This window comes from Cebus imitator, unplaced genomic scaffold (genome assembly GCF_001604975.1).
Source record: "Cebus imitator isolate Cc_AM_T3 unplaced genomic scaffold, Cebus_imitator-1.0 Scaffold299, whole genome shotgun sequence".
Lineage (NCBI taxonomy): Eukaryota > Metazoa > Chordata > Mammalia > Primates > Cebidae > Cebus > Cebus imitator.
Window position 1 is genome coordinate 2,309,239 of NW_016107614.1, and position 13,587 is coordinate 2,322,825.

The 13,587-nt window shown below is 44.6% G+C and overlaps 1 protein-coding gene across 2 annotated transcripts in view; it reads left to right on the plus strand.

Moving 5' to 3' along the window:
* The window catches only part of TLL2 (tolloid like 2), a 147,062-nt gene that overhangs the window by 26,510 nt on the left and 106,965 nt on the right, over positions 1–13,587 (plus strand). For both annotated transcript variants that reach the window (XM_017502810.2, XM_037729361.1), the window contains exon 2: positions 6,797–6,907. In XM_017502810.2, coding sequence (XP_017358299.1) covers positions 6,797–6,907 — 111 coding nt within the window. The remainder of the gene's footprint in view (positions 1–6,796; positions 6,908–13,587) is intronic.

Consider the following 13,587-nt stretch of genomic DNA (forward strand, 5'->3'; position numbering starts at 1 on the left):
AAAAAAAAAAAAAAAAAGTACATGGTTTGAATGAGCCTGCCTCCCCAGGTGAATGAAGCCTGCCGGCAGAAAGTGCCTTCGTGGAGAATTCTCCTGCAAGGGAATCAGCCTGGGGTGCCCACCCTTTGGTGTCAGGAGGACACCTGAGCCCTGGGCATGAGGAGGTGGAGACAAGCCAGCTTAGCAGGCACAGGGGACAGTGTGGGAGGAGTTTCCCAGCAGCCCTTTGACTTTGGGAAAGGGTTGCTGCAGAGCGGCCCCCTGCTGCTCTGCCCTGCTTGGCCCCTCCACCATGCTCTGCCTTCAAACTGAGGTGTGCAGGGGCATTGGACTTCCCAGGGGTGCTCTCTACAGACAGTTCAAGGGAGTGAACTTCCATGTTCCGAAGCATCCGTCTAGGACTCTATACTTAAAGACGGCTGGAGGATGCTGGAGACAGGGCCCTTCTTGCACTTCATAGAAGAGAGGCTTACCACAACCCATCCGGAATCCCACTGTTTCCAAAACCCCTGAGTGTCAAAGGAAAAACAAGAAATGGTTGGTTACAGAGCAGCCTTCTTCAATGAGGAGTCAGAGCATCTTAGACCTGCAGTTCTTCTGTCTCTTTCATCTACAGGAATTTCTATTAAGGGAAATGCTTAGGGCAGGGGGGAGTATTTTGAATTCAGAACAACCGAAGTAGGGTAAGTTAATGATAGTGATTCTCTTAAGTATAACTAGACTGTTCCCTGGACCTCTAAATTTTTCAAGCTGTGTGGATAAAACCCATGATGAACATTTTTGCTGTTTTCTTTCAGTTTCAGCATGCTATTCCATAAGGTAGTTAAAGCTATTTTACCAAACCATATCATGAAACATTTATTCCACATATAGTCAGGCATCATCTTATAAAATATTTCTTACTTTCTTTTCATGAGCAAAATAAGTTTTTAAACATCGTGAAAAATCTGAAGTGTCAGGCTAACAAAGGAATATGTAGCTTTCCAAAATGATTTAGGAACACACGAGCACAGAAGTTGGAAGACCACGATGTTACCTCCGTGGCTTGCGTGGTTTTGCAGTGCCTGCTCATCTGTTCCCTTCTCCCACCCTCTTGCTTCTCTCAGAATGTTTGAGAAGTATTCCTGATTGCCTGACATTGCCATTGCCATAATTGACACTGGACACTTTCTCGTTGGGGGAAAAATGGTGCTGCACTGTAGACCGTCTTGTGCCAAATCAAGAAAGTGGGAAGGGTTTGGTGCAGGCAGCTGATGTAGATGGAGAAAGATGGTTTCTACATCTTTGACCAAGCCAACCTTGTCACACATTTCAAGGGAGCTCCTAGATGACAGTCAGAATTCAAGGGATTGTCAGATAGACTGCCTTGTACAAAGTTTGAGTCCCCAAGAAAAGCTTTAAATTGAGAGACATTTATTGTATTCAGTCAACATTTGTTATTTTCTAATTTTTTATTCTAGCCATCCTAATGGCTGTGAGATGGTACTTCATTGTGCTTTTGATTTGCATTTCACTATTGACTAATGCTTTTGAGCATCTTTTCATGTGTTGGCCATTTATACCTTTTCCTTACAGATATGTTTTTTCAAATCCTTTGCTTATTTTTAATTGGGTTGCCTTTTTGTTGTTGAATTGTAAGTTCATTTTATATTCTGGATTCTAGACTCTTCTAAGATATATAACTTGCACAAATTTTCTCTCATTCTGTAAGTTGTCTTTTCACTTTCTTGATAATGTCCTCCCTTTCTGATGTCACAATGCACAAAATTTTATAAATTTGATGAAATCTAATTTATTTATTTTTTCTTTTGTTGCTCGTGCTTTTGATGTTATATCTATGCTATTGCCAAATCAAGATAATGAAGATTTATACTGACGTTTTCTTCTAATAATTTTATGGTTTTAGCTCCTACATTTAGGTCATTGATTCCCTTTGAGTTAAATTTGGTATATGGTGTGAAGTAGGAATTCAACTTTATTCTTTTGCACAATTGTTTCTTTTAAAAGCCTCTAGAGGCTTGTGGCTAAATAAGAAAGGGGGATGTAGATCTGGGAAACTCCCACCTAGAAATATAAAAATGAGTGCTGTGAGGGGCATGAGTCTCAGTTCATATGTTTCACAGTATGGACAGCATGGATGGATGATGTGGTTTTCAAATTTTCATAAGTTATATTTGACCTTTGTGGGGAAATCACCTACTACGTGTCAAGTACAGGGAGAAGCATGAGCCAATTTATAGGTTTTGTAACATAGACAGCTTGGATGGATTACTTGGGTTTCAGATTTCAAAAGTTATATTTGATCTCTGCAAGGAAAGCATCTATGTGTCAAGTACAGGGCTTGTTTCTTCATTGCTCCACAAATTTTATTTTTCTTCCTTTAACAGATTACATTTATTGAAGAAAGATTATATCTGTTGAAGAGAAAAAGAAAGTCATGGTGTGTGTGTGTGTGTGTGTGTGTGTGTGTGTGTACTTATGTGTACGTGATCTCATTTAATTTTCTCAACAGGTTTCCAGAATAGGCAATATTATCTCTATTTATAATGAATCATTTGTGGCTCAGTGAAGCTGAGTAACTTGTGTGAGGTTGCAGAGCTAGTAAGTTTCAGAGCCGGAATACGAATACAGATCATTTTGCAAAGCCTGTATGTGTCAATCATTATAATCTAGATTATGATACAGTATTAAATAATCCCTAAGTATCCGTAGTTTATAACCACCGAAGTTTCTGTCTCATGTTACATGTTCAGCCTGGATCGTATCATCTTCACTCTGTGTCTTAGCCTGATAGAGCAGTCTGTTTCTGCAACGTTCTTTGTCTTATGGCTTTGGGAAAAGAGAACATGGAAAACCATGTGCTGGATCTTATGGGTTCTGCTTGGGAATAACACATGTCACTTCCCCTCACTTTCATTAGTCAGAAAAAAATTGTGGTGGGCCAGGCACAGTGGCTCATGACTGTAATCCCAGCACATTGGGAGGCTGAGGCAGGAGGATCACTTGAGGTCAGGAGTTCCAGACCAGCCTGGCCAACATGTTGAAACCCTGTCTCTACTAAAAATACAAAAAAATTAGCCAGCGTGGTGGTGCACGCCTGTAATCCCTGCTACGTGGGAGGCAGAGGAACAAGAATCGCTTGAACCTGGAAGGCAGAGATTGTAGTGAGCCAAGATCATGGGACTGCACTCCAGCCTGGGCGACAGAGAGAGATTCCATTTCAAAAAAAATAATAAGTGAAATAAATCACATGGTGAAGCCTGACATCTGAGACAGGGGGAAATATAATTTGTACCCAGGAGAAGCAGCAAAAATGATGAACAATAATAGACTGTCACAGGTCTCCTCCCTTCTTGTGACAAATACTTGTTTTCCCTCTCCTTCCATATATACAACATACTTATCTTTCCCCAAAGTCCTGTCCAGTCATGGCACCAGGCTCCAACTCCAAGATCTTGTGATCGTCTCTATACTAAGTCAGGAGGTGACTCCTCTTCATCCAGAGATTTGTGAACTTTAAAACAATCATATACTTGCCCACCCTACCAAATACATACTCAATATACAATGATGGATAAGGGACAGGATAACTATAACAAACACTTCCATCTGGAAAGAGGAAGGTTGGGAGGCACAACAGTCACTGATCCATAAGAGTTCTGAAATCAGGCTGGGCACATGTTGCAAGGGGCCCCTAGGATGGGGAAGGTTCCTTCAGGAGGCCCCAGTGCCACCTCCTGGGGATAGCTCTCCATTCATTTTCCCTCCATGGCTTTGAGCGCCACACTCTGGGAGGTCCCACCCTTCCTTTTTTCTTATTCTTATTGACCATATGTGAAGAGGGCATCAGAGACTATGCCCTTTAAGGGGCAGCTTTTTCAGCCTGTTTCTTTCCCATACAAGGATGGGAGCCCAAGGGTAATTTTATGTCATTTTAAGTGTCAAGCAGTGGCAGCCTCTCATAGGCCATGATAATGACTTTTTTTGGGTCCTATACTTTTCTACAACATTAGTCATCTTCTTATCTGTTTGGTTCAGCTGTGTGTGCCATAGCCACATACAATTATTTTCTAAACATGTCTGCCTCTCTCCAGACTTAATTACTGCTACCTTGCACTTATGAAGCTTCCGAAATAGAAACACATTCTTAGTTTTCTTTATCTGAACAATTATTTCCCAACTGAAAGGATTTACCAGGTATCATCTTGGTTGGTCCTTGCTACAAGATTGAATTTGTTTTTTCTTTAACAGACATCTTAAGTATAAGTTACATACTGTGTAATTCACTTATTGTAAGCATATGTATGATTTTAGTAAATTTATAGTTTTGTAACCATAACTACCATCCAGCTCTAGAGCATTTCCAGCACCTGCCAAATTTCCACATGTTCATTTACAGTCAATCCTTGTTTCTGCCCCCAGCCCTAGGTGATTACAAATCTTTCTAGCTCTATAAATTACCTTTTCTAGACATTTCATATAAATTGAATCACATAATATGTAGTATTTGGCAGTGGTTCTTTCATTTCACATGATGTTTTTGAGATTCATACCTGTTGGAGGATGTGTCTATAGTTTGTTCCTTTTAATTGCTACATAGTTCCATTGTATAGCTATGCCACATCCTGTTCCTCCATTCAACAGCTGATGGATGTTTAGGGTGTTTCAAGATTAAGGCTATTATGAAGGCTGCCATACACATTTGAGCATGTCTTTGTATGGACATATGTTTCATCTCTCTCGGGAAGATCCCTAGGAATTGAATTGCTGGGTCTCATGATAAATTTAAGCTACTTTTTAGAGAAACTTCCAGTTTTCCATAAAGGCTGTTCTCGACACTACACTAAAAGCCTCTAGTGGCTTGTGGCTAAATAAAAAAGGGGGATGTAGATCTGGGAAAATCCCACCTAGAAATATAAAAATGAGTGCTGTGAGGGGCATGAGTCTCAGTTCATATATTTCACAGTCTGGACAGCATGGATGGATGACGTGGGTTTCAAATTTTCAAAAGTTATATTTAACCTCTGCAGAGAAACCACTACTATGTGTCAAGTACAGGGAGAAGCATGAGCCAATTTATAGATTTTATAACATGGACAGCTTGGATGGATTGAGTTTCAGATTTCAAAAGTTATATTTGATCTCTGCAGGGAAAGCATCTATGTGTCGGGTACAGGGCTTGGTTCTTCATTGCTCCACAAATTTTATTTTTCTTCCTTCAATAGATTACATCGATTAAAGAAAGATTATATCTATTGAAGAAAAAAAGAAAGCCAATTTTATTGGATGGGCTGCCTTTTTCAAAGCTGAATTTTCATCAAGCTTAGTTGCTCGAAGTCCTCAGCTTTTTTTTTTCCCATGTAGTTATGGGAATAGGTTAGCTCTTCCAACTCTCTGAGACCCTGAAGTTTTAGACCCTCTATTCTTTGTCATTCTTACAAAAATTATCCATTTTTTGAGCCCGTTTCTTTCTTGTAGTACCTTATCAAACATAGTTAATAACAACCAAGGCATGCTATCAGCGTTCTTGCTCCATCTCTGCGTTTGAAACCATAGCACATTCAGCCCATCGTCTGCCTTCCAGGTTAAGGCAGGCACCACTCTTACCGAATGCCTCGTCACTGCCACCGCATGATAGACATGACTTCCTTTCAGCTTCTAGTAACAGTTTTCTTGACACCTGGTCCAAAGACAGTGGGTTTTTGTTACAGAACATACTATTTCTGATGGCAGTTTCTGTATTAGTGTGGTTAAAGAGGTTGTGCTCCAGTAATGAATGCCCGTGAATCTCAGAAGATTATGAAAACATGCAATATGTAATAAGTAATCCCAGAGTTCTGAGAGGCCAAGGCAGGAGAAGTATTTAAGACTGCACGACATAGTGAGACCCTGTCTCTACCAAAAAATTCTAAAAATTAGCCAGGTGTTGTGTCCGTGCCTAGAGTCCCAGCTACTCAGGCAGCTGAGGTGGGAGGATTGCTTGAGCCCAGGCTTTGGAGGTTGCAGTGAGCTGTGATTGTGATACTGCACTCCAGTCTGGGCTACAGAGCAAGGCTCTGTTTCTCTTTAAAAAAAAAAAAAAAAAAAAATCCATCCTCTCCACTACAAGAAAACAGTGTTTTCATTTTTTAACCCATGCTGCATATCCATCCTGTTAAGCCACACTGTGCTATACATTGTCTTTACCAGAAGCTAGGGTGATCCGCATGAACCCGGAAGAACCCCGTCCGGAACACCGCTTGTCTTCTGGGGCAGGACAAAGAGGACACAGTGAATCATGCACTAGCTCTTAAAGCTTCTGCTCACACTGAACTAGAGCAGCCTGTGTGTCCAGTCCTGACACCAATGGGGCAGGGAACTATAATCTTCCCCCAGGGAAGGGCAACAAAAATTGCGAACAACAGTATAATTTATCACATTGTTCATTTTCTTCTGTATCCTGGGGACCATAAAGAAGAGAAACGCAGCTGTCTTTTTGTGGTGGTTTTGCTCAGAGCTGCCTGGAGTGAGGATAAGACAGGTGACCTTTTAAAATAACTTACAGACTTAGGATTTAGATTTTCATGGTGGTTGGCCCAGCCCCAGGGCTCTGATGCACGGAACTAATACCGGCTGTTCCTCTGCCTCCACCAGCCCTATCTATCTCTTAGGCTCAAGGAGAAATTTTACTGGATGGGCTGTCTCTTCCAAAGTTTACTACGCAATACCCAATGCCCTCTGGAGCATTAGCAAATCCATTTTTCTTGACTTTGGCAAATCCAGTGTAAATTCACTCACTTGTGTGTTCTCTTCCCAGCTGCCTTTTGGGGAGACATTGCCTTAGATGAAGATGACTTGAAGCTATTTCACATCGACGAAGCCAGAGACTGGACCAAGCCGTCCGTGGGGGCAGCGGGACACAGGACTGGTAGGTACTGCATCCTCCCTTCTCCTGCCCAGACGGGAGGGACCAGGGACTCCAGCAGGGGGAGATGTGGACCACGAGTCACCAATATTTGACCTGCTAGTCCAGTGCCCCACTTTTTGTGGAAAATCAAAAAGGTCATCCTCCCTTCTCCACTGGAGCCAGTGGAGCTGGGGCTTCCAAGTTTGCTGATTCTTCTACAAAAATCTCCATTTGCCTCTTTATCAGAGGGTTCAGGCTGGAGCTCCATGTTGGTTCTTAGAACTCTGGCCTTGGGGTTTAGCACTTCCAGACTGGAGAGTCAAGTGAAATGTGAACAGATAAGCATAACACCTCATAGCAAATGTGTAAGAAACCAGGAGCAGTGGGAAGACAGAGTGCGTGGAGAAGCCTGCTGGTGTCTTGTGAATGGGCACTCGTGTGTGGGGTCATGAAGTGTGAGTAGGAGTCCTAAGTGGGGAAAGGACATTTCAGGTGGAAGGAGAGCCTTTTGCAAAGGCAGGAAGTATGAGGGGACTCTCTTTATTTGAGGGACAGAGGTAAAGTGTAAGTCACTGGAGGGCAGCCCTTTGGGGTGGGCTGTGGCAGGAGATGTGTCTGGAAAAGTTGGCTGGGGTAGATGCTGAAGGGCTTGCCTGCTGAGCTCATGAGTTGGGCTTTGCCCTCTGGGCTGTAGGATTCTGATGAATAGGAGCATGACTTGATCAGCGTGGAATCAGAGGTGCCTTAGTGGAGTCCCCTCTCCCACTCTGCAGCCCACCCACCAGGTGCCCTTGGGGTGCTGGGCTCCTGGCTGGCTGCTTGGGCAGCTCACTATGCTGATTGCAGTGGGGATGATGCTGCGGGGAGGGTTGTATCAGGCAACCCCTCTCCCAGGCTGCTGATGTACATGGTGACATCCAGGAAGATCTCTGGAACCTGGAGGGAAGTGGGTGGGCATGCCCAGGGCAGAGGCACCTCCTGAGGTTCATGAGGAACCCAAGCGGCTATAGGGACCTGCCTCCAAGCCTCCCTGCAGGGGGCGGTGGATGAGAGCTGACATTGCCAGGACCTTATGGGGATCTCATTGCCGGTGGCTGGGAGGAAGGTGGAGCAGTTCTGAACTTTAGGATTTCTTTTTGGTGTCTTGTTTTATGAGCGACATTTCTTAGGATTTTTGAGCTCTCGCATATGGTCTGAAAGTCTATTCACATTTTAAATGGAGTTTTCAATTATTTTTAGTACCAATATATCCAGAACCTTACTTAAGCTCTAACCAAAGGAAGCATCTTTGCATACTTCTACCACTCCATCTAATCACACTTTTCTTCCCAGTTCTTACCTAGAGGTCTAGAGAAGCTGACCTGACTGTAACCTTGTGTGTGTCATTAAAATATAGGTCAAGAGATCGAGACCATCCTGGTCAACATGGTGAAACCCCGTCTCTACTAAAAATACAAAAAATTAGCTGGGCATGGTGGTGCGTGCCTGTAATCCCAGCTACTCAGGAGGCTGACGCAGGAGAATTGCCTGAACCCCGGAGGCAGAGGTTGCAGTGAGCCGAGATCGCGCCATTGCACTCCAGCCTGGGTAACAAGAGCGAAACTCTGTCTCAAAAAAAAAAATAAATAAAAAATAAAAAAAATATATATATATATTTTAAAACGTTTTTTATGGTGTTACTTAAAAATAGTGAACATCACGTATCTCAAACATACAACATGATGAACTTTTACATATGTACACGCCCATGGGTACCACCCAGACCAAGATAAGGAACATTCCAGACTCCAGAGACTCCTCACACCCCTCCCAGTCGATACGCATCCCAGAGTAGCCACTGGTCTGACCTCTGTCACCACAGATTCCTTTTACCTGTATGGAGTCACACAGTCTGTGTTACTCTGTGTCTGTCTGCTTTTACGCAGCCTGTGACTGAAATTCACTCACGTTGCCGTGTTCTTTTTCATTGGTGTGCAGTATTCTCTTGTATGAATGGACCCGGGTTTATTTGTTCTTCAGTTGACAGACGTGTGGGCAGTGTGTGGTTTGGGCTATGATAAATACAGCTGCTGCCATCATTCTTGGACGTCATGTTTTGGTGAGCACAAGCACTCATTTCCACTGGGCCTGTGCCCAGGAGTGGGGCCGCTGGGTCACAGGGCTCACACAGCTCAGCTTTGGGTACTGTCGAAGAGTTCTCTGAAGTGGTTGCACCACTTTACGCTCTAGGTAGGGCATACTCATTTGGAAGGCAGGAGTGGTGTTTGTGCAGGATCCAGTAAAGCCTTTGAGTCTTGGTGTCCCAGGTTTGGGTCTCACTGAGTTGACGCCGGCCCACTATCAAGAATACCCGGGTTGCCTCTCTGAGCTCCCCTGCTGTCCCTTGGGGGCCAAGGTTGGCAGATGGGAGTGAGAGACCCCAAAGAGTAATGAGGCGGTGGCCAGCCACCACACCAGCTGCATGCCCAGCTACCAGAGCATTGTGTTGAAGGAAGGCTGCCTGAGGATGCTGCGGTGGAGGAAGCCCAGCAGCCCTGCCTTCTCCCTCACGCCACTTGCTCAGGGTGGACATGACCTAAGAACTTGCAGGCCTGTCTTCTCTCTTCTCTCCTGGGAGCTGATAGAGCTGATATCCTTATTAGCTCCTAGGAGAGAACATAGCGCCTACATTCCACCTGGATTTAGATCCCCCACAGGTGGGCTAGGACCTTCTACCCAGAAGGTGCTGGCCAACATCGGCAGAGAGGAGGTGGAGACATGCAAAGATGGCAGAGCCCGGAGCCATCTCCCAGGGCCTTCAGGAGATCCAGAGCCTCAGAAGGGCTTTGCCCCCAAAAGGGTGGTGAGAGCGTTGACTGCGGTCACAGGTTTGGGGTCAACTGCCTGGGCTTGCATCCTTAAGCTGAGCCTCAGTTTCTTCATCTGTCAAATGCAAAGAGCAATAATCCTTACCTCAGAGTAATGCCGTGAGGATGAAAAGAAAGAATATATGCAAAGTGCTTAGTACAGTGCCTGGCACATAATAAATGCTTAATAAATTTTATCTGCTTCTTCCTCATTATTATTAATATTTGCAGAGAGAAGATTGACCTGGGAGGGTTTATGATTAAAGTGGATAGTCAGGAGCTGGTCATGTCACCCCTGTGGTTCCAGCTACTTGAGAGGCTGAGGCAGGAGGATCACTTGAGCCTCCTGGGAGGTCGAGGCTGCAGTGAGCAAGATCACGCCCCTGCACTCCAGCGTGTGATAGAGTGAGACCCTGTCTCTAAAAAAATTAAAATTAAAGTTAAAACAAGTGGAGAATGAAGAAAATTTGCTGTGTGTGGAGGGAATGTGGGGGCTTGGTATGAGGCCTTTGAAATATATATAATACTTGGTGTTTCCTCCTTCCCAAGCTTGATAGTTTTTTTCTAGCGTGATTTTGTGGCAAAGTGATTTTTATCCTGATCATTTTTCTCTGAGGGCCAATAGTACTTTGCATCTACCTAGAATAGTTATTTTATTGTCAGAATGGGAATATTTTTATTGTTTTTGTTGATTAAACTAATGCTGCTTGTTGTTAAAAAAAAAAAAAGTCCAGTAGCTCATAATTGTATAAAGTGGAAGGTGAAAATCCTCTGTTATCCTGGCCCCAAGGATCCCCGGCATTACCGGTTTGCTGGATTCTTTCCAGACTTCCTGTGCTCGGGCTGTGCGTGTGCATGTGTGTGTGTGTGTGCATGTGCATGTGTGCATGTGTGTGCATGTGTGCGTGTGCATGCGTGCGTGTGTGTGCGTGTGCATGTAACATAAAAGGGGTTAGGGATTTTACTCAATGTGCTTTGGCGTCTGTGTTGTTTACTTAACACTGTATCATGGACATCTTGTCATGTAGCACGCTGGGGTCTCTTTTATCTTAATGGCAGTAGTGTTCCAACGTGCAACTCTGCCATGATTTACCTAACTAAGGCCTTATAGATAAACGTGAAGGTTGTTTCCCGCTTTCTCTGTATTTTTTTTTCCTCTTAGAAATAATGTTGCTATGAATAACTTTCCGTATGTATCTTTAAACATTTGTTTTAATTTTAAAAATCATTAAAGAGGAACCATACCTTTACCCTCTTTTCCTACTTCCAATGTGTGGGAAGATGTATTCTTAGATGCAAGTTAATCTCATTTCCAAGCTTTGGTAGACACCTCTGTGTATTAGTCTGTTTTCACACTGCTGACAAAGACGGACCCAAGACTGGGCAATTTACAAAAGAGAGAGGTTTAATTGGACTCAGCAGGCAAGGACAGCTTGTGCAGGGAAACTCCGTTTTTAAAACTGGCAGATCTTGTGAGACCCATTCACTATCACGAGAAGAGCAAGGGAAAGACTCGCCCCATAATTCAGTCATCTCCCTTTGGGTCCCTCCCACAACACTTGGGAATTATGGGAGCTACAAGATGAGATTTGGGTGGGGACACAGAGCCAAACTGCATCACTCTGTTTCTTTTGTTGGAGGGTAGGGAGAGGGCTCAAAGGGAGAGGTCTGAGGTCCCTGGAGCGGGACATGGGGGAAGAGCCCAGAACCCTGCCTTGCAGCCCCAGAGCCCTCCTTTGCCTGTTTATCCTGTGATCTTGGAACTGCTTTTTTGGCTGCAGAAGGAAACCATGTCAGTTGCCCTAGAGGTGATCTAGTCAGCATCATTTGCTAGATGTGCCCAAATTTAGTCAGCAGCAGAACCAGGACTAGAACCCGGGTTTCTCAACTCCACGGTTGCTGTGTCTTCTACTTTACCAACCTGCCCATGATACTGCCAGCGAGAGGAGCCAAGAATAAGAGTGCAGGTGCTCATTCCTGTGCTGTCACTTGGAAAGTAGGCTGGAGTATTTCTGTGCCTATGGTGAGCCAAGACCTTATGTCTGGGTTGGCCTAAGAGCCCACTTGGGGTACTACAGTGTCCACAAAAAGCCACTGACAGCTTTAGGATTCATAGCAGGAAGCATGTCTTCTGTTCACTTGGGGCCACAAGCTGTGTCGATTTCATGCCAATTTGTCTCCCTGCCTCTAGTCTCTCTTACTCCAGTCTCCTCCCTGCTTATCTTCCTGGCAACTTTGTGACCACTGTAGTGGGTCCTCCCAGAATCCATGTCTACCTGGAACCACAGAATGTAATCTTATTTGCAACTAGAAATAAGAATGTAATCTTATTTGCAGATCTAATTAGTTGAGTAACTTGAGATGAGATCATCCTGGATATAGGGGGGATCCTAAATTCACTGACTGATGACATGTTTATAGGAAGAGAAGAGGACACAGAGAGAAGGTCACATGAGGACAGAAGCAGAGATTGAAGTGATGCAGCCACAAGCCAAGAACACCAGGGTTGCCAGGAGCCACCACAAGCTAAGCAGAGACAAAGATGGATTATTTCCTCCAGCATTTGGAGGGAGTGGTACCCTGCCAACACCTGGGCTTCAGACTTTTAGCCTCCAGGATTATGAGAGAATAGAGGTCTGTTGTGAGCCACTGAGTTGTAAGCTGTGCGGCAGTCCTAGGAAACTGATACAGCTGTGCTCTTTAGAACCTTCACTAGCTCCCCCTTGGTTATTAAAAACATTCCTTGGTCAGACTCTTAAGACACTTCATGCTATGTCCACACCCTACGTATCCAGCCTTTCTTCCCATTCCTGGTCCTCCAGCCAGATGCAATGATGTGCCTGTGCAGGCCCCGAGTTTCCTTCCTTATACCCTCTGTTCTAGCTGGTCCCTCTGTTCTAAGTCCCTATTCAACAGATAAGGAAATGAAGGCTCCGAGAAAGGCTGGATGAGCCATTCAAGGCTCTTTACCCATCTTTTCCAGCTGCATTCGTGATGCCTCTTTACTCTGCACGCCTCCCAGCTTGGGGAGATTGCCTGGGTAGATGGTGCTGTTAAAATTGGCCTCATTTTTTGCTTGCGATGGAGAGAGCTGCTATTTCTCCCCCATTCTCTGATAGCCCTTGCCATGGGGCTGCTGGAGGATGACACAGCCGCATTTTGAATGTGTGTGGGGGCAAGGAGACAAGAATGGATTCTTCAGGGAGAGAAAGTCCTTCTGTGTGCATTTTATTTGCAGTGAGAAGAATGGGAGTCCTGGGCAGGCTTCGGGCAAGCTGTTCTGTGAATGGGGCCCTTGAATTAACATTGCAGAGTTTCCTAAAGCTGCTAATCGGATTAGCTGTGTAGTGAAGGAAGTACTTAGCAGGAGACACACACAGACACGCACACAGGCGTGCACATACTTTCCGGCCCTCTTGCATCCTCTTTGATGGGACAGTGGCCGCACCTGACAGCCCCATTCCTGAGTTCCTAGGAATGGGGCTGTCAGGTTAGCCACGTGAAATGTGGAGGAGAAGAAGCCTGTGCGGCTGATGCTTTGAACTTTATGTGTGTTTGTTTGTTCCCTAAAGAGTCCAGGATGTCTGCGTTGGGCACGTCCATCTTTGCGAATGTACCTGAAGAGGAAATCTTGTCCTGCAATTGTCTCTGTCCGAATAATGGATCTGATTTTTTTCGTTTGTTTGTTTGAGACAGTGTTTTGCTCTTGTTGATCAGGCTGGAGTGAAATGGCGTAATTTCAGCTCACCCCAACCTCTGCCTCCCGGGTTCAGGCAATTCTCCTGCCTCAGCCCCCCGAGTAACTGGGATTACAGGCATGTGCCACCATGCCCAGCTAATCTTGCATTTTTTTTA